Source organism: Chiloscyllium punctatum, chromosome 37 (assembly GCF_047496795.1).
Source record: "Chiloscyllium punctatum isolate Juve2018m chromosome 37, sChiPun1.3, whole genome shotgun sequence".
In the NCBI taxonomy this organism is placed as follows: Eukaryota; Metazoa; Chordata; class Chondrichthyes; order Orectolobiformes; family Hemiscylliidae; genus Chiloscyllium; species Chiloscyllium punctatum.
The window spans coordinates 58595997-58617737 of record NC_092775.1 but is presented as its reverse complement, the minus strand read 5'-3'; the positions used below and the strand labels follow the sequence as shown (position 1 = coordinate 58617737).

Here is a 21741-nt window from a genome sequence, read left to right as displayed (position 1 = left end):
ATGGAATGAGCTGCCAGAGGAAGTGGTGGAGGCTGGTACAACTGCAACATGTTAGAATGTTTAACTAAGGTTGTGGTGAGAGGATATTGAGGGAGATTTAAGGTGAAGTTAAGTCTAGTTGAGTGTCATGACTGTTACCAGAGTTTAGTGATGGAGGTGTGGTAGGTAGTTGGAAGGTTGTTCACTCAGGGAATGAGCTGACAACTTGGGCAATGACATTCAACACTGGAGCAGGTTGCGAGGTAGCCTTCAATTAATTTTATACATTTTTTTTTCTCTGATCCATGATGTTAATGATTTGGACCCTGCTGGATGGCTTAATATTAACATTGAACATTGAAAAAGCATCTGGATGGGTATATGAATAGGAAGGTTGAGAAGGACCTGGGCCGGGTGCTGGCAAATGGGACTAGATTAGGTTGGGATATCTGGTCGGCATGGACTAGTTGGATCGAAGGGTCTGTTTCCATGCTGTACATCTCTATGACTCTATGACATTTGAATTGCTACATGAATAGGAAAGGTTTAGAGGAATACTGGCAAAATGCATGCAAGTGCGACTAGTTTAGTTTGGAAAACTTGGTCGCGTGGACTAGTTGGACTGAAGGATTTGTTTTCATGCTGAATGACTCTATGAACCCAAAGTAACAGAATTTGCTCACCACTTTCAGAGGGATGTAATTAAGGGTGAAAATGTTACCATCCAATCACAATCACGGTTTTGTTGGTGATACTTTCAGACTGGACAGATTGTCAAACTTTGCCAGCTGATCCAAAATGCAGATAAACTTTATGAATGTGCAAAGAAGGCAGGGTCATAGATATCGAAGAGTAGGGTATAGGGCATCATCCTTTCATGCCATTCTTCATTCTGCAAGTGTCAGAAGTGAAGCATCAAACTGCACAGTGTGCATTCACTGTCAGGAAAGAAGTAGATAAGATAGTGTTCTGTCATGTACACACTACCTGTGGAATTGTGGTCATTGTTCATGGCAGGACACATCATACTGACCTTTTACCTTCCAAGCTAGAAAACTTCTTTCTTTGTTGGGAGCATAGCCTAAACATTATTTTGAGAATGCAAATTTACCTAACATCTGAACCCTCTTTGTAGGCTAATAATCAAAGGAAAAATGAAAAGCTAAACATCTACACCTTGTCAGTTACAAAGTTGCTTGCATGAATGAAACACAAATTCCTTAAGGGGACTGACTCTATTCCTGATTTTGTGTCAAGTTTACTCCTGAGCCTTTAACTCTCAAAAATTGTTAATATTAAGCCATCCAGCAGGGTCCAAATCATTAACATCATGGATCAGAGAAAAAAAAATGTATAAAATTAATTGAAGGCTACCTCGCAACCTGCTCCAGTGTTGAATGTCATTGCCCAAGTTGTCAGCTCATTCCCTGAGTGAACAACCTTCCAACTACCTACCACACCTCCATCACTAAACTCTGGTAACAGTCATGACACTCAACTAGACTTAACTTCACCTTAAATCTCCCTCAATATCCTCTCACCACAACCTTAGTTAAACATTCTAAAAAAAACGCACATCTAAACTTAAACCTGTCAATAAAACTTGGCTCCCATCAGCCTCCCAAAATCACTTACATTTTCTTGTCATAGTGACACAAATTTCTAATTCCTCTCTGGCCACAGGGGAAGTGCCAGGGGACTGGGGGACAGCTAATATGGTTTCACTTTTTAGGAGAGGTGGTAGAGATGAACGAGGAAATTACAGACTAGTGAGTCTCACATCTGTGTAGGGAAACTACTGGAGAAAATTCTGGAGGAGTGATCAACACCCACTTGGAAAGACACAGGTTAATTAGGGATAGTCAGCATGGTTTTGACAGAGTGAGACCATGCCTAACAAATCTGTAAGAAATTTTTTTTGAAAATGTAATCAAGGGTGTGGATGAGAGAAGTCCAGTTGACATAGTTTATATGAATTGTATCAAATCCTTTGACAAGGTCCCACATGGGAGACTGATCGAGACCGTTAATGCATATGGAATTGAGAGAAACGTGGCAAGATGGATCAGAAACTGATTTAGTAATAGGACACAAAGGGTAGTGGTAGAAGGCTGTTTGAGTGATTGGAGGCTGGGGACCTGGCCGTGTACCACAAGGATCAGTACTAGGGCTCTTACTGTTGGTTATATACATAAATTACAGAGATGAAAATGTGGGTGGAATGTTTGGCAAGTTTGCGGATGACACCAAGATTGGTAGAGTGGAAGATAGTTTTAAGTTTCAGGAAGACATAGATGGGTTAGCCAGATGGGCAGAGCAACACTGGTTAAGTACAAGGTAATGTACTTTGGAAGAAACAACAAGATCTAAAATCCCTTCAGCCCAAAAAGTCCACACCGATCTTCCGAAGACTAACCCACCCAGATCCATTCCCTTACCCTATATTTATCCCTGACTAATAACCTACACTATGGGTAATTTAGCGTGACCAATTCACTAAACCTCCACATCTTTGGATTGTGGGAGGAAACCGGAGCACATGGAGGAAACCCATGCAGACATGGGGAGAATGTGCAAACTGCACGTAGACAGTCGCCCGAGGATGGAATTGAACCCAGGTCCCCAGCGCTGTGAGGCAGCAGTGCTAACCACTGATTAGAGTGGTGCTGGAAAAGCACAGCAGGTCATGCAGCATCCGAGGAGCAGGAAAATTGATGTTTCGGGCAAAATCCCTTCATTAGGAACGAGGCCTCATTTCTGAGAAGGGTTTTTGCCTGAAACATTGATTTTCCTGCTCCTCAGATGCTGCGATATGCTATGCATTTCCAGCACCAATCTAATCTGGAGTCTAATCTCCAGCATCTGCAGTCCTCACTTTCGCCCAGTGCTAACCACTGAGCCACCGTGCCATCCATGACCAAGTTGAGGTAGTTTATTTTCCCTTTTGTTAATTCATGGGATGAGGGCATCACTGACCAGGAAGCAATTTATTGTCCATCCCTAACTGCCCAGAGGGAATTAAGAGTCAAGCACATTGCTGTGGGTCTGCAATCACATGTAGGCCATATGAACTAAGAATGGCAGTTTCCTTCCCTAAGGATAGTAGCGAGCCAGATGGGTTTTTCCTGACAACTGACAATGGATTCATGGCCATCATTAGATTCTTAATTCCAGATATTTATTGAATTCAAATTCCACCATTTGCCTGACGGGATTCAAACCTAGATCCCCAGAACATTATCTGGATCTCTGGGTTAACAGAGTTTAGATTAGAGTGGTGCTGGAAAAGCACAGCAGGTCAGGCAGCATCTGAGGAGCAGGAAAATAGACGTTACAGGCAAAAGCCCTTCATCAGGAATCATTCCTGCTCCTCAGGATGCTGCCTGACCTGCTGTGCTTTTCCAGCACCACTCTAATCTAAACTCTGGTTTCCAGCATTTGCAGTCCTCACTTTTGCTTCTCTGGGTTAACAGTCCAGTGACAATACCACTAGGCCATCACCTCCCCATATTTAATGAATGGAAGGACACTGGAGAGCTTAGAGGAACAGAGAGACTTTGGGTTAATTATTCATAGATACCTGAAGTCAGCAGAACACGTGAATAGGATAGTTAAAGGCAGCACATGGAACACTTGCTTTCATCAGTCATGACAGAGCACAAGAGCAAGGAGTTAATGTTGAACGTAGAGTATTATTGATGCCCTAACTGGAATACTGTGTGCAGTTCTGTCACCTCATGACAGGAAGGATGCGATAGCAATAGAGGGGGTACAGAAGAGATTCACCAGGATATTGCATAGCATGGAGAAATTGAGCTATAAGGACAGTCTAGGTAGGTTTATATTTTTCTTTAGAGCTGAGAATATGGGGGGGGGGGGGGGGGGGAGAAGAGAGCAGGAGGGGGTGTGTGAGGAACATGATTAAGCTGTATAATATTGGATGGAGAGAGAGCAGTTGTTCCTCTTGGTTAAGTGATCAATCACAAAAGGGCTGAGTTTTAGAGTGAGGGGCAGGAGACTCAGAGGGGACTTGGGAAAAAACCTTTTAACTCAGTGGGTGATGGGAATCAGGGATGTATTGCCTGGGAAGATAGTGAAAGCTGGATAACTTACAAACTTTAAAAAATATTTGGATGAGTATTTCAAATATCTTAAATTGAAGGATATGGGACAAGAACAGGAAATTGGGATTAGTGCACCTTCAGTGGTAGTTATGTTGTTGCAGGCACAATGGGTCGAAGGGCCTTTTCTGCACTGTATACATCTATGAATCTATAAAGCACTACAGCAAAAAAAAAGTCTGAACAACTCATCCATAGTATGTTTCATTTTACCTCCTTCCCAGAAAATAGGATAAATCCACCGGTTCAAACCCCTCCAAAAAGAGAGATTTTTTTGAAGAGCTGCTAGTGTAAACAAAAAGCACACTTCAAAAGCTTTAATTTTTGTTTACCTCATAACTAAATACTTGATCGAGTGAGCGACTGTTCTGCACCAGGCTGTCCACCACAGCCAACCAAATGCCGAGGAAACTGTAATAGATGCATTGCATCAGGATAATCTGAGATATGATAAGAATGGGATCCCATACGTAGCTGCGGAAGTGCCCGGCCATTCCCACCGCACACTTTGTGAACCACAACCAGCAACAAGAATAATCACTTTCAGTCTTTAGTCATTCGGAACATGATGCTTCCTGGGGCTAAATGCCAGCAGAAAGATTCAAAATGCCACAGCTGCAAAATCCAGGAGAGAGATGCATTCACCACACCTGAAGGGGAAAGAGAAACAAATACTTTTGTGGCAAAATAACATTTAACATATTATTCAGTAGCCACCATGAATTCATAGCTCCTTTGAGAGAATATTAAGAGACGTTAGTTAAAAAAAACTAATTTCTGTGCAAAACACAGAAACTTCTAACAATCAGTAGTATTAGGATAGCTACAAGCCATTCAGCCCCCTCAAACACATGCTACAATTCAACTTCATCAAGGCTGATCAGTACCTCAACCCCATTTACTTGTCTTTCATATTTTCATGTCCTTAGCCCCCTCCCCTCCCCTAAAAAATCTATTAAGCCTGGACATAAATTTCAGTATTCTCAGCATTTTGGGAATGGGAAGGGGAGAAGTAGGTTTACAAGCCTCATTTCTAACTGGCATAGCTTTAACATCTTAAAAGTATTTTATCCTGGATATTCTACAAGGGCCAGTAGATTAATTATAGTAACAATGAGAAACATTTTAAACACCTCAATTAGGTCACCCCTCAACTTTTTAAACTCAACTGTACTTAAACCAAAATGTAACAAAAATTCAATGCAACACTCCTTACCACTGTAATGAATCTGCACTGTAAACCAAGACCAATATTAACTCAACATTGTTTCATGACTTTGGTTTTGCACAGAGTTTTGACCTGCATATTCATGCTAAAGCATCTGGTATGGACTTTAATCCATATCCTTGTAACCCCGAAAGAGCAATGCTACCAATCAAGTCACAGCTGACAAAAAAGTATGCAGAGAAAGATTTGGTCAGTCATAACTGCAATATACACACGAAACAGATTTACAAATTTTCAAGTTATACTTGGTTTGAATCTACTGAAACATGCTCTTTTGCACATGTTCAACAAGGCTGCTGTATTATTGATAAACTAGATGCTGCCTATATTTCATGACAGTAAAACATGAGGAAGAACAAACGTCATACACCATCCCGAAGATGACCAATAGATACAGGAACAGAAGCACACTGACTGGCCCATTGAGTATTCCACCATTCAGCTAAATCATGGCTGATCTGATCATGCTCAACTCTACTTTCTTGCCCTTTTCCCTATAATCTTGGATTCCATTAAAGATTAAAAATCTATCTCAGCCTAAAATATTCTTAGCAACGCACCCTCTACCGCGCTCCATAATAAAGAATTCTATATGATTCACTGTCGCCAGAAGAATTCCCTCTCATCTGTGTTAAATGGAAGACCCTTACTCTGAGACAATGTCCCCTGCTCTTAGGCTCTGCCAGGGGGAAACAAACTCTCAACATCTATCCTGTCAGGTCAAGAATTTAACTGTTTCACATAAGAGCACCTCTCTGTACCCAGGATACAGGAGGCGATGGGCCAGCAGTGTTATCGCTGGACTGAATCTAAAGACCCAAGTAATGTTCTGGGGACTCTGGCTTGAACCCACTAGCGTAGATGGTAGAATTTAATTCAGTAAAAATCTGGAATTAGGAGCCTAATGATGGCCTTGAATCCACTGTTGATTGTTAGGGAAAGACCATCTGATTCACTGATGTCCTTTTAGGAGGGAAGACAGACGAGGGGGGGGGGGGGGGGGAGAGAGGAGATGGGGACAGATGGGGGGGGGGTGCGCTGGATGGGGACAGACGGGGGGGGGGTGGGGGGGGAGTGTGCGGGATGGGGACAGACGGGGGGGTGTGCGCGCGGGATGGGGACATACGGGGGGGGGGGGGTGCGCGGGATGGGGACATACGGGGGGGGGTGCGCGGGATGGGGACAGACGGAGGGGGGTGCGCGGGATGGGGACAGACGGGGGGGTGCGCGGGATGGGGACAGACGGGGGGGGGTGCGCGGGATGGGGACAGACGGGGGGGTGCGCGGGATGGGGACAGACGGGGGGGGTGCGCGGGATGGGAACAGACGGGGGGGGTGCGCGGGATGGGGACAGACGGGGGGGTGAGCGGGATGGGGACAGACGGGGGGGGGGGGGGGATGGGGACAGACGGGGGGGTGAGCGGGATGGGGACAGACGGGGGGGGGGTGAGCGGGATGGGGACAGACGGGGGGGGTGAGCGGGATGGGGACAGACGGGGGGGGGTGAGCGGGATGGGGACAGACGGGGGGGGGTGAGCGGGATGGGGACAGACGGGGGGGGTGAGCGGGATGGGGACAGACGGGGGGGGTGAGCGGGATGGGGACAGACGGGGGGGGTGAGCGGGATGGGGACAGACGGGGGGGGTGAGCGGGATGGGGACAGACGGGGGGGGGTGAGCGGGATGGGGACAGACGGGGGGGGGTGAGCGGGATGGGGACAGACGGGGGGGTGAGCGGGATGGGGACAGACGGGGGGGGGTGCGCGGGATGGGGACAGACGGGGGGGGTGAGCGGGATGGGGACAGACGGGGGGGGGGGGTGAGCGGGATGGGGACAGACGGGGGGGGAGGGGTGCGCGGGATGGGGACAGACGGGGGGGTGAGCGGGATGGGGACAGACGGGGGGTGGGAGGGGTGCGCGGGATGGGGACAGACGGGGGGGAGGGGTGCGCGGGATGGGGACAGACGGGGGGGGGGTGAGCGGGATGGGGACAGACGGGGGGGGCGTTTGTGGGATGGGGACAGACGGGGGGTGGGAGGGGTGCGCGGGATGGGGACAGACGGGGGGGGTGAGCGGGATGGGGACAGACGGGGGGGTGGGTGCGCGGGATGGGGACAGACGGGGGGGTGGGTGTGCGGGATGGGGACAGACGGGGGGGGGGGTGTGCGGGATGGGGACAGACGGGGGGGGGGGGTGTGCGGGATGGGGACAGACGGGGGGGGGGTGTGCGGGATGGGGACAGACGGGGGGGGTGCGCGGGATGGGGACAGACGGGGGGGGAGGGGTGCGCGGGATGGGGACAGACGGGGGGGTGGGTGCGGGATGGGGACAGACGGGGGGGGGGGTGTGCGGGATGGGGACAGACGGGGGGGGGGTGTGCGGGATGGGGACTGACGGGGGGGGGGGGTGTGCGGGATGGGGACAGACGGGGGGGGGGGTGTGCGGGATGGGGACAGACGGGGGGGGGGTGTGCGGGATGGGGACAGACGGGGGGGGGTGTGCGGGATGGGGACAGACGGGGGGGGGGGGGTGTGCGGGATGGGGACAGACGGGGGGGGGGGTGTGCGGGATGGGGACAGACGGGGGGGGGGTGTGCGGGATGGGGACAGACGGGGGGGGGTGTGCGGGATGGGGACAGACGGGGGGGGGTGTGCGGGATGGGGACAGACGGGGGGGGGTGTGCGGGATGGGGACAGACGGGGGGGGGGTGTGCGGGATGGGGACAGACGGGGGGGGCGCGCGGAGGGATCGAGGGTGACGGTTAGAAGCTGAAAGGGTGTTGGGACGGGGTGGTGTTGGGACGGGGTGGTGTTGGGACGGGGTGGTGTTGAAAGCCCTGATCTCGTGGCTGCGCTGCAGGCCCCTGTCACCGGAGGCGCCCTCCAACACCCGAGAACCCCCGAGAAATAGCACCTACCTGGGCAGGCCCCGTGTGAAACGGCAGGTCAGCGGAGCCCCTTCACGGCCGGGGGCCGGGGGCCGGGGGCCGGGGGCCGGGGGCTGGGGGCCGGGGGGTGTCCTGTCGGGTGAAGGGACCCTGTCACATTGCCGCCCCCAGGGTGGGGTGTGGGGGTCCTGTCAGTGCGGTCCCGGTGAGGGGGTGGGGAGCCTCTCTGTCGGTGGGCACCGCGGGTGGGGGGGGAGGGGTGAAGACAAACAGCAAGCGACGCAGCTCGATCCGGGTCCTCCAGGATCACCGGAAACACGCGCCCGTCTGACGTCACTTCCGTCCCCTCCCTCAGGTGATGGACGGTTGGTGCCTTCTCCTTCGTGTGAAGCTGCTTTACCCCCACACCACGTGAGCTCTCTAACACACCGACGGTCTTTACTGCAGCGATCCTGTTACTAATCTGTTCCAGTTCTGTCTCCAGTATTTGTTGTTCTCAGTACAGATTCCAGCCTCTGCAGTTATTTGCTCCGATACCGTCAAACGGTGTAAATTTACAATGGCGTCTATCGGGTACCATGGCAACGCATTTAAACCAACGTAAATTAATCCAAAATATTGCAGGAGTGGAAACAAGTGCAACTCTACAATACACACATAGCATTGACTCAATCCTATCTTTATTTCGCTAAGGAATGAGTTGTGTTGAGCTTTTTTTAGAGAGATTTTCTTCCTTATCAATTTGGGACCTTTCCAGTGACAGAATAGTAGCAGAGTAGCATCTATCTCTGGTAAAGACAAATGCAAAATATTCATTTCATACATCCTGACCCCTTCCTCTATGTAGAAATTAGCTGTATCCCTTTTATCAATCTGACTATTTGCATGCCTCAAGAAGACTTTGGGATTTCCTTTATGTTGACTCCCAATTTTTAAAAAATCATTATACCTCTTCACTTTAATATGTTTTTTCACCTCACCCCGAACCTTGTGTTCCTCTTGGTTCTCATTTGTAATTTCTACCTGACACCTTTTGTAAGCAAACTTTTGCTTTATTTTACTTGCTATCTCCTTTGATTATCTACAAAAGTTCTGGAATTGATTGTTCTGCCTTTCCCTCTTTAATAATATGGATTTGGCTGTAACTGAACCATCTCTGTTTTGAAAGTAGACCATTGCTCATTTGCAATTTTTGCCACCAAACTTTCAGTCCAGTCTGTTCTGCTCAGCTCTGATCTTGCCTCTTTGAAGTCAGCTTCCCCCGACCATTGATTTTTCTTGTGCTGAATCTGCTATTGTCATTTTCCACCATCATCCTAAACTTAAGACAAACTGACTACTGTCTAATCAAATATTTCCCTGTAATATGATCCACTTAACACACCTTATTCTCAAGAACCACGTTTAATAGTGCATTATGTCTTCTTGGAATTGACGCATGCTGCTGAATGAAATTATCCTGAACACAATCACTGCCCTTTAACATGACCAATATTTCAGCCTATGTTATGGTAATTAAAGTCCCTCGTCATGGCTATTCTATAATGTTTCTCTACAATTTTTCTACTAATTTGTCCTTCTGCATCCTTTCATTAAATCAGTAGTCCATTGACTACACCGAACAATGTAGTTGCACTCATTTTGCTCTTTAGCTCCAGCCAAATTGATTCTGTTTTCCAATTCCCAAAAGGTCGACAGGCAGGAGGCTGGAAGAAGACAGCAAGCCAGAGAGCATCAGGTGGTTCGACAGTTCAGGTGTAACCCTTCTTCAGGACTGGGTGTGAGTGTAGGGGGACCTGCAGATAAAGGGGGTGACAGGGGCAGGGTGGTGAGGTGGGGACAGGTGATGACAGGTAGAGGGTAATGGGAGGAATGAATCCGGTAGGTGGCTGGGAGGACTGGAAGGGAGGGGGAACAGGTTGGGAAGGGAGTTGGAGGAAGGGAAGGAAGGTTATTTGAATTTGAAGAACTCAATATTGAGTCTTCCAGGCTATGGGCTGTCCCAGCAGAAGATGAGATGTTGTCCCTCCAGTTCGCAGTTTGGTTTGTTGTGGCAATGGAGGAGGCCAAGAATGGTCATGTCAGAAAGGCAGTGGGAAGCGGAGTTAAAATTGACGGTGACTGGGAGGTCTGGTCTGCCCCTGTGGACTCAGTGGTTAGCACTACTGCCTGACAGTGGCAGGGACCTGAATTTGATTTCACTGTGGGTGACTGTGTGGAGTTTGCACATTCTCCTGTGACCACTCGGGTTTCCTCCCACAGTCTAAAGATGTGCTGGTTAGGTGGATTGGCCATGCTGAATTGCCCATAGTGTCCAGGGATGTGTAGGTGAGGTAGATTAGCCAGGGGAAATGCAGGCTCACAGGGATAAGGTAAAGGGGGAATGGGTCAGGGTGGTATGCTTTACAGAGGGTTAGTATGGACTCAATGGGCCGAATGGCCTGCTTACACACTGTTGGAATTCTATGATACATATTTCCCCCACTATTACCATTACATTTTTCTTCCTCCCCCTCCTGTAGAGCTGAAATATTCATCATGACAATAACATGGCTCTGACTGCTTTCACGAGATAATAGGTGTCCTCATGAGCTTCCAAAATGGGAAACTGATTTGGGACCCTAGGAAACTCCTGCGCAACCTGCCTTGTTTCTGTTGGACAGCCTGGTGGTCACCCATTCCCTTTCTGACTCCAGGTCCTTAAACTGCAATGTGCTCACCCCTCTAAATATGCTGTCATTGTAATTCTCATCCTTGTGGATGTGCCACAATATCTCCAGTTATCGCTCAAGATCTGAAACTGGAACTCATGCTTCTGCAGCTGATTTGATTTGATTTGATTTGGTTTATTATTGTTACATGTACCTAATTACAGTGAAAGTTTTTGTTTTGCATGCAGTACAGGTAGATCATACCACACAAAGTGCATTAGAGTAATAGAAAAGAGCAAAGCATACAATGTTATGACTGCAGAGAAGGTGCACAGAAAGTGAGATCAACATTAAATTTAAAATTTGGGAGGTCCATTCGGAAGTATAATAATCTTGATGAAGAAGCTGTTCTTAAATCTGTTCACAGGTATATAAAAACATCTATAACTTCTGCAGGATAGAAGAGAGTATAAGCAGGGTGGGAGGGGATATTTGATTATGTTGGTTACCGGCAGCACTTCCTGCACGTGTGATCATCTGGCATGCCGGCAGGATCAATGACCTCCCACATAATGCATACATGTATACATTCCAATCGATCAAGCTGAGCTGCCATATTTTAATTTTAGTTCACTTGTGTTAACCTTATCCTGTTTTGGATTACTTTTTTTATTTTATGGAATTGTTCCTAACTTCTCTTATTTCTTGTTTTTCTCAGTTAATCCAAATATAATTACTTTTCCAAAAAAAATTAGTTTTTCTAATTTATAAAAATTTAAAGACAGTCCCTAAAAGTAGTTTCTAACCAAATAATGAACTGATTGTGGAAAGTAGAAGAAAAATGTACCACCTCCCCATACTTCAAACTCTCTGCTTCTCACAATTTACTTCTTGCAGTGCACTATATTTAAAGCCCTTGACTTCCCTCTCCACCAACCTCGGGTTATGTGGACAGCACATTTTTAAGTGTGGTCATCCCGCAACTTAAGGAAGTGCAGTTACAAAGGGAATGAGTGACCATGAGACAGAAGAAGGATCATAAGCAGATAGTCAGGAAAGCCCCAGAATACATCTCACCAGAGAACAGGTTTTGTGTGTTGGAAATTGGTGATAGTGACGCTGCCTCTGCAGAGTGCAACCAAGCCCATCTACAAAAGGAGGGAGCAGAAAGAGAGAGTGAACAACAGTGATTGGAGACTCAGTAGTGAGGGGCACAGTCAGATATTTCTGCAGCCACAGACATGATTTCAGGATCATGTGTTGCCTCCCTGGGGCCAGGGTGAAGGGTACGTTTGAACAGATATAGGGCATTCTGAAGGGTGAGGTGAACAGTCATGGTTCAAATTGTAACATACAACATGAGTAAAAAGAAGGATGAGGTCCTGCAGCAGGAATTCAAGGAGATAAGTAGTAACTGAAAAATAGGACTCAAAAGTTGTCATCTCCAGATACTCCTGGCGCCATACACTGGTGAACATACAGTAATAAAGTCTAATGGCAAGGAAGCAGACCCTTCGGTGCAACTCCTCCATGCCGATCAAGTTTTCAGAGCTAAACTAGTTCCACTTGCTTTATCCTTCTAAACCTTTCCTATTCATGTACCTATCCAAATGTCTTTTAAATGTTATAATTATACCTGCATCTACTAAGATTCTTAAGGGGGAGGGTGAGCAACCAGAAGTTGTGGTACACATCGGTACCAATGACATAGCTAGGAAAAGGAATAAGGACCTGAAAAGTGAATATAGGGAGTTAGGTTGGAAGCTAAAAGGCAGGACGAGTAGAGTAGTAATCTCAGGATTGTTACGAGTGCCATAGGCTTGTGAGGCAAGGAACAAAGAGCAAGTGCAGCTGAACATGTGGCTACAGAGCTGGTGCAGGAGCAAGGGCTTCAGAGATGTGGATCATTGGGATACCTTCTGGGGAAGGTGGGACCTGTACAAGGAGGACAGGTTGCACCAGAACTGAAGGGATACCAATATCAGAGGCGGGAGTTTTGCTAGAGCTCTCTGGGAGAGTTTAAACTAGTTTGGCAGGTGGCTAGCAACCAGAGGTATGGATCAGAGGATGGACTAGGTGGTAAACAGACAGATACAGCATGCAGAGAGTCTGTGAGGAAGGACAGACAGTTGATAGGGCAAAGTTGCAGTCAGTGTGATGGGTTGAAGTGTGTCTATTGTTATGAAGATGTGGGTGTACTGTTCCTTTAAGAGAGTTAAAAGCTAGCAGAACTATCTGATACAGCACCAAGTGTTCTGACAAGACATAGTGTAACATTTGGCTAAACAATTCGATTAGCTGGTTGCCTGGAGGTAACAAAACAAATTCGAATTAGGCCAATCAGTTTAAATTATACCCCAAAAGTACCAAACACCAATTAAGTTTGAATTTCGTATACTGACAATCTTAAAAGCCAATGACACAACTCAAAGCTTTGGGGGTATAAGACTGGTGAAAATTGACCATTTGGGAGGAGAACTGCCAAGCCAACACGATATAGAGACTGCCTGAAAAATAACTTTCTTAAAGGTACCTTTATCAATCAGTAACCTAAGAAGAAAGGAAGACATAAAGAGAAGATTCGACATCTGGCTGGTTTTGAAAAATTGAATTTTGGTAAATCTTAATTAGTGGTTTTATCAAACTAGTATTGTAGAAGGAGAAAGTAAAAGATAGATTAGAGGAAGGAGTTGTAAATAGTTGTTAGTTAATTACTCTCTTATACTTTAAGAAATAAAGTTGTTAATTTTTACTTAAAATAGTTCTTGGCCTCTTGAATTTCCACAGATTACTGCACGGGATAAATATTTTCTGTGTTGCTGGTTTAAATTAAGCAGGAGGGTTTATCCTGTGTTGTAACACTGTTTTAGTGCAAGAAGTGCGCTCAGGAGTTCCTTCCCTAAAATTCTTGGCCTCTCAAACTCATTTTTTTCTTTTAAGACCACCCTAAACCTATACCTTCTAGTGCTGGACTCCCCAACCCCAGGGAAAAGACTTTGTCTATTTACCCTATCCATGCCCCTCATGATTTTGTAAATCTCTATAAGGTCACCCATCAGCCAGGAAAAATATCCCCAACCTATCAGCCTCTCCCTATATTTAATAGGGACCTAAGGGGCAACTTTTTCTTGCAGAGAGTGGTTGGTGTATGGAATGAGCTACCAGAGGAAGTGGTGGAGGCTGGTACAATTCCAACATTTGAAAGGCATCTGGATAGGTTTATGAATAGGACAGGTTTAGAGTGATAAGGGTCAAGTGCTGGCAAATGGGACTACATTTGGTTAGGATATCTGGTTGGCATGGACGAATTGGACCTGTATGTGCTGTATATTTCTATAACTCGATGACTAAGTGTCAGGAATAAGGGTGATGAACTTAGGGCATGGATCAGTACTTGGAGGTACGATGTTGTGGACATTACAGGGACTTGGATATCGTAGGGGCAGGAATGGTTATTGGGTGTTCTTGAATTCATATGTTTCAAAAGGAATAGGGAGGGAGATAACAGAGGTGGGTGGGGGGTAGGGTGGGCGGGTGGCGGTGGGTGGTGGTGGCATGGCATAACTAATATAACAGCTGCGGAAAGGGAGGTCATTGAGGAGGGGTTGTTTACTGTGTCATTTTGGGTGGAAGTCAGAAACAAGAGAGGAGCAGTCACTTTATTGGGAGTTTTCTGTAGACCCTTCCAATAGCAACAGAGACACGGAGGAGCAGATTGGGAGGCAGACTTTGGAAAGGTGCAGAAGTAACAGGGTTGTTGTCATGGGTGACATCAACTTCTCTAATATTGATTGGAACCTCCTTACTGCCAACAGTTTGGATAGAGCAGATTTTTGTCAGGTATGTCCAGGAAGGATTCCTGACTCAGTATGTAGATAAGCTGGCTAGAGAGGAGGCTGTATTGGATTTGGTGCTTGGCAACAAACCAGGTCAGGTGTTAGATCTCTCAGTGGGAGAGCATTGTGATAAGCATCACAACTCCCTGACCTTTGCTATAGTCATGGAGAGGGATCAGAGCAGACGGTATGGGAAAGTATTTAACTGGGGGAGGGGGAATTACAATGTTATTTGGCAAGAACTCTGGAGCATAAATTGGGAGCAGATATTCTCAGGGAAATGCACAACAGAAATTTGGAGGTTGTTTAGGGAGCACTTGCTGCGAGTGTTGGAGAGGTTTACCCCACTGAGGCAAGGAAGGGATGATAGGGTGAAGGAACCTTGGATGACAAAAGATGTTGGACATCTAGTCAAGAGGAAGAAGGAAGCTTGAGGAAGCAAGGATCAGACAGGGCTGTAGAGGGTTACAAGGTAGCCAGGAAGGAACTGAAGAGTGAACTTAGGAGAGCTAAAAGGGGGCATGAAAAAGCCTTGGCGGGTAGGATTAAGAAAAACCCCAAGGTGTTCTACACTTATGTGAAGAGCAACAGAATGGACAGAGTGAGGGTAAGGTCAACAGGGATAGTGGAGGGAACTTGTGCCTTGAGTCATAGGATGTAGGGGAGGTCCTTAATGAATACTTTGCTTCTGTATTCACTAGTGAGAGGGACCTTGTCATTTGTGAGGACAGCATGAAGCAGACTGATATGCACAAACAGGTTGATGTTAAGAAGGATGATGTGCTGGAAATTTTGAAAAACCTGAGGATAGATAAATCCCTTGGGCCAGATGGGATGTACCCAAGGTTAGCAAGGGAAGAGATTGCTGTGCCTTAGGCAATGATCTTTGTGTCCTCATTTCCACTGGAGTAGTACCAGATGATTGGAGGGTAGCAAATTTACTCTCTTGTTCAAGAAAGGGAATAGGAATAACTCTGGGAATTACAGACCAGCAGTCTTCTGTTGATGGTGGGCAAATTATTAGAGAGGATTCTGAGAGACAGGATTTATAATTATTTGGAAAGGCGTAGCTTGACTAGAGATAATCAGCATGGCTTTGTGAGGGGCAGGTCATGCCTCACAAGCCTTATTGAATTCTTTGAGGATGTGCCAAAACACATTGACGATAGAGCAGTGGGTGTGGTGTATATGGATTTTAGTAGGACTTTTGATAAGGTTCCCTCATAAGCACATTCAGAAAGTAAGGAGGCATAGTGTACAAAGAAGTGTGGTTGTCTGGATACGGAATTGGCTGGACCATAGAAGACAGGGGGTAGTAGTAGATGGAAAGTATTCAGCCTGGAGCTTGGTAGCTTGGTGACCAGTGGTGTTCCACAAGGATCTGTTCTGGGACCTCTGCTCTTTGTTATTTTTATAAATAACTTGGATGCAGAAGTGGAAGAGTGGGTTAGTAAGTTTGCCAATGACAGGAAGGTTGGTGCAGTTGTGGGTTGTGTGGAGAGCAATTATAGGTTGCAATGGGACACTGACAGGATGCGGAGCTGTGCTGATAAGTGGCAGATGGAGTTCAACTTGGAAAAGTGTGAAGTGATTTATTTTAGAAGTTGGAATTTGCAGAATAAGGGTTAAAGGCAGGATTCTTGGCAGTGTGGAGGAACAGAGGGATCTTGGGGTTCAAGTCCATTGATCCCTCAAGGTTGCCACCCAGGTTGATAGGGTTGTTAAGAAGGCATATGGTGTATTGGCTTTCATTAGGAGGGGGATTGAGTTTAAGAGCCGCAAGGTTATGCTGCAGCTCTCTATAGCCCTGGTGAGATCACACTTTGAGTATTATGTTCACTTCTGGTCCCCTCATTATAGGAAGGATGTGGAAGCTTTAGAGAGGATGCGGAGGAGATTTCCAGGATGCTGCCTGAACTGGAGGGCATGTCTTATGAAGCAAGATTGAGGGAGCTAGGGCTTTTCTCATTGAAGCGAAGCAAAATGAAAGGTGATGACAGAGGTGTCCAAGATGATGAGAGACAGGTAGAGTGGATAGCCAGAGACTTTTTCTCAGGGTGGAAATGGCTGTCATGGCGGGGGGGGGGCATAATTTTAAGATGATTGAAGGAAGGTTTAGGGGAGATGTCAGAGGTAGGTTCTTTACACAGAGAATGGTGGGTGTGTGGAATGCACTGACAGGAGTGACAGTAGAGTCAAACACATTAGGGAAATTTAAGCAACTCTTGGAAAGGCACATGGATAACAGTAAAATGTAGGGTAAGTAGGTTAGGTTGATCTTAAAACAGTATAAAAGGCTGGCACAACTTTGAGGACTGATGGGCCTGTACTGTGCTGTGCTGTTTTATGTTCTACCAGTTCCTCTGGCAGTTCATTCCACAAACAAACCACTCTCTGTGTGAAAAAGTTGCCCCAGAGGTTCTTTTTAAATATTTCTCCTCTCACCTTAAAAATATGCCCCCTAGTCATAAAGTTATACAGCATAGAAACAGATGCTTTGGTCCAACTTGTCTATGTCAACCATGTTCCCAAACTAAACTAATTCCCACTTACCTGCATTTGGCCCATATCCCTCCAAACCTTTCCTATTCATGTACTTATCCACGTGTTGTAACTGTACCAGCATTCACCACTTCCTCTGTCAGTTCATTCCACATATGAACCACTCTATGTAAAGTATCTGTCCTTCACGTCCTTTTTAAACCTTTCTCCTTTCGCCTTAAAATATGTCCCTTAGTTCTGGACTCCCCCACACTAGGGAAAAGACCCTTGCTATTCACCTTGTTTATGCCTCTGATGACTGTATAAAACTCTAAGATCACCCCTCAACCTCCTACACTCTACTAAAATAAGTCCCAGCCTATTTTTATAACTCAAACCCTCCATTCCCAGTGACATCCTGGTAAATCTTTTTTGAACCCTCTCCAATTTAATAATATCCTGCATATAGCAGGGAGACCAGAACTGTGCACAGTATTTCAGAAGAGGCCTCACCAACATCCTGTACAACCTCAACATAATGTTCCAACTCTTATATTCAATGGTCTGAGCAATGAAGGTAAGCATGCCTTCTTAACCATCCTGTCCACCTGTGATGCAAATTTCAATGAATTATGTACCTGAACCCCAAGGTCTCTCTGGTCTACGACACTACCCAGAGCCCTATCAAATAAGTCCTGCCTTGTTTGTTTTTATCAAAATGCAATACCTCACATTTATCCAAATTAAACTCCATCTGCTACTCCTCAGCCCATTGGTCCGTTTGATCAAAATCTCTTTGAAACCTTAGATAACCTCCTTTACTATCCACTATACCACCAATTTTCGGGTCATCCGCAAGCTTACTAACCATGCCTCCTATATTCTTATCCAAATCGTTTATATAAATGCCAAACAAAAGTGGACTCAATATCGATCCCTGTGGAACACTGCTGGTCGCAGGCGTCCTGTCTGAAAAACAACCCTCCACCATCACCCTCGGTATCATATTGCCAAGCCAATTTTATATCCAATTTGGTTTGAATTCACTCCAGCCTAGGCGAGGCCAATTTAATATCCAATTTAGTTTTGAATTCTCCCACCTTATCAATGCTCCTCATGTTTGTATAACCTCTGTAAGGTTACCCTTCAACCTCCTACGTTCCAGTGAAAAAAGTCCCAGCCTATCCTTATGACTCAAACCCTCCCGTTCCAGCAACATTCAGATAAATCTTTTCTGAACTCTGTCCAATTTAGTAATATTACTCCTGTGTCAGGGTGATTAGAACTCTACACAGTACTCCAAATGTGGTCTCACCAACATCGTGTACAACAGATAAATGTGTAGCTGAAGAGTTGGAGCAGGAAGGAAATTGTTAGATTCTTGAGTCACTGGGTTCATTTCCAAGGAAGGTGGGGCTTGTGAAAGTCTGAGAGGTTGCACCTCAACTGGATTGGCACCAACATATTTGGGGGTAGGATTCAACTCATTTGGTGGGGATGGGATATAGGTGGTGGTACAGTAAGGGATGAAACATAGACAAGTACAGGACAAGTACAGTACTGAGTAATTCTAGAAGGCAGTATAAATATAGTGAAGGCAAGGCTGGATGACATTTATTGTGAGCATGGCAGATGGGTTGAGGGTGTTGATTAAAGCGTGGGATGTGATATCATTGCTGTTCTGGTGACATGGCTGAGAGATGGACAGGACTGGCAGCGCAATATTTCAGGATATGGAATCTTTACATAAGATGGGGGAGCTGTAAAAGAGGAGGTGGTATCACAATATTGATCAAGGAATCAATTACTGTAATACTCAACACCATTTGTACAATCTTTGATCTCTCTGCCTATACATTCTGTGCCTATGTGCTTTTCTTCACTTTACCTGATGAAGGAGCAGCAGTCCAAAAGTTTGAAATTTCAAATAAACCTGTTGGACCATAACATGGTGTCGTGTGACTTCTGACCTTGTCCACCCTAATAAATGGCACCTCAACATCACGCAATAAGGAGGGACAATATGTCAGAAGTTTCCTCAAATGAGGCCATACGGGTAGAAACTAAAAACAAAAAGGAGACAATCATATTGCTGGGAGTGTACTAAAGACTCTCAAAAAGTCAGGGAGAGATAGAAAGATAGATATGTAGACAAACCTCAGGGGAGTGTAAATATAGAAGGGGAATTTCAACTTTCCCAGTATTAATTGGGATTAAAAAAAAAGTGAAAGATTTAGAACGGACAGATTCTTAAAATGTATCTAGGAAGAGTCTTTAAAGCCACTCAGGAAAAATCTACAAGGGAAGAGGTGGTGCTGTACCTAATTTTGGGAAATGAAGCCAGGCAAGTGGTAGATGTGGCAGTCGAGACCATTTTGCTGCTGGTGACTGTAATTCAGTGAGATTAAGGTTGTTATGGATAGGGACAAAGATGGACTGGAAATGAAATCTAATCTTGAGGAATGGCTGATTTTAAATAAAATAGGCCAGGATATGTCCAAAATGGACTGGGAGAAACTATTTGCAGGAAAATGCACATTAGTGTAGTGGGAAATATTCAAAAGAGTAGTAATGAGAGGACAGGGCTATATGCTCCCTGAAAGGTGAGGCTGGGCTTAACAAAGGGATGAACAGGATTGAGTCGTGAGAAAAAGAAGGGTATGGTAGGCTTGAAACAGCAGGTTCCCTAGACGAGTAGAGAAAGTGCAAGTTATCACTTTAAAAAAATAAATTAGCAGAGAACAAAGAAAATTACGATACGAGGATAGGCCCTTCAGCCCTCCAAGCTTGCGCCAATCCACATCCTCGATCTAAACCTGTTGCCTATGTTCTAAGGGTCTGTATCCCTTGGTCCCTGCCTATTCATGTATCTGTCTAGATACATCTGAAAAGAGAACAAATAAAAAAAATCTTAAAAGAGCAAGAGGGGAAAAAACACTTGATGGGTAACATGAGAGAAAATCTGAAGGATTTTTATAACTGTGTTTGCAGCATGAGAATAACCAGGAAAAGAGTAGGGACCACTGGCAACCTAAGTGACATTGTGTACAGAGCCAGAAGACATAGCTGAGATTTTAAATACGTACTTTGCATCTAAATTCAGTGCAGAGAAGAATGATGTAGGTATAGAAATCAGGGAGGGGATATGTGATATTTGAATGAATTAATATTGAGAGGGAGGATGTTTTAATGGTTTTAGCAGGCTTGAAATTGGATAAATCCCAGGTCCAGATGAGATGTATCTAAGGCTGCTGTGGGAGGCAAAGGAGGAGATTGCAGGGGCTTGGACATTAATTTTCGATTCCTGTGGCCACTGGAGGGGTGCCAGAGGACTGGGGTAACTGCTAATGATTTAGAGTACTTCCTAATTCAAGAAGGGTAGTGGGGATAAACCAGCAAATGGCAGGCTGGTGAGTATAATATCTTTTGAACGGAAACTTGTAAAAAAAATTCTGAGGGACAGACTTAGCCTTCACTGCAGAGGCAAGGATTAATCGAGGATAGTCAGCACAGCTTTATATGGGGAATATCATGTTTGACGGATTTGATTGAATTTTTTAAGCAGGTGACTAGATGTGTCAATGAGGGTAATGCAGTTGATGTAGTTTACATGGATTTCAGTAGAGCTTTTGACAAGGTCTAACATGGCGGAAACTAAAAACTAAGAGCTTGGGGGATTCAAGATGGCGGTGATCCAGTAGGTCAGCCCTGCCGAACTCTTCACCAGAACCCAGACAAAGTGGTGCACTCACCCTCCCTTTATTAGCCATTGTTGTAGAAATTGTTTGTTTTTGACCCCCAGAATTGTTCTATGTTAGTTAAAAATAGTTAGAAAAATGACTAGAGGGAAGGGACCATGAGGATCGCAGCAAGCAAGGCAGTCCCTTGCACTCCCCTTGTGAAACTCCAAGAGAAGCTTGATTCAGCGATGGAGGAGGCCCAGACCAGGCTGGAACCGATCTCGGTCATGCTGCAGTAGCATGACCAGGAGATCCAACATCTCGGGCAGTGTGTCGTGGAGGTGGAGCAACGAACCGCGGCTCCAAAACCGCAGTAGAATCCTTGGCGAGTCAGGTCCTTGCCCTAAAACGGCAGGGACGGGCCTTAGAAGAGCAGGTCAATGACCTCAAACATTGAGGTTGTCAGAAGAACATCCTTCTGGTGGGTCTGCTAAAATGGGAGGAAGAACGCCAGCTTCTTGGAGCAATGGCTCCCACAGTTTCTGAAGCTGGAAGTCGGGACAGGCTGGGTGCGGGTTGATTGGGCTCACCATGTTGCAGTGCACAGGCCTGGATCAGACCAGTGCCCCTGCCTGATCCTAGTGTGACTCCAGCATTACAGAGATAAACAAATGGTGCCGGAAGCTTCTAGAGCACTGGGGAAGGACTCACAGGCTCTGATATACAGAGGATCACAAATTATATTTTTCCAAAATGTTTCTGCAGCCGTGACAAGAGGAAGCTCTTTGAAGAGGTAAAAAGGCAGCTGATGGACTTGAATATCCAGTATTCTGTACGATATTCGGCAATATTACGTTTTAGCCACAGAGGGTCCGTGT

The 21741-nt window shown here is 45.9% G+C and overlaps 1 protein-coding gene across 3 annotated transcripts in view; it reads right to left on the bottom strand.

The window, feature by feature from the left end:
• Positions 1 to 8521, bottom strand: part of sys1 (SYS1 golgi trafficking protein) — a 32089-nt gene extending 23568 nt beyond the window's left edge. For 2 of the 3 annotated variants that reach the window (XR_011954617.1, XM_072556889.1), the window contains exons 1-2: positions 8246 to 8518; positions 4433 to 4750 (exon numbers count right to left, since the gene is read on the bottom strand). Coding sequence is in view for 2 of the 3 variants with exons in the window: in XM_072556889.1 (XP_072412990.1) it covers positions 4433 to 4594 (162 nt within the window). In the remaining variant the exon portion in view is untranslated. Of the gene's footprint in view, positions 1 to 4432; positions 4751 to 8245 lie in introns of all 3 variants that reach the window. The other variant, XM_072556890.1, reaches the window with a different exon arrangement.
• Between the last annotated feature and the right edge of the window lie 13220 nt (positions 8522 to 21741).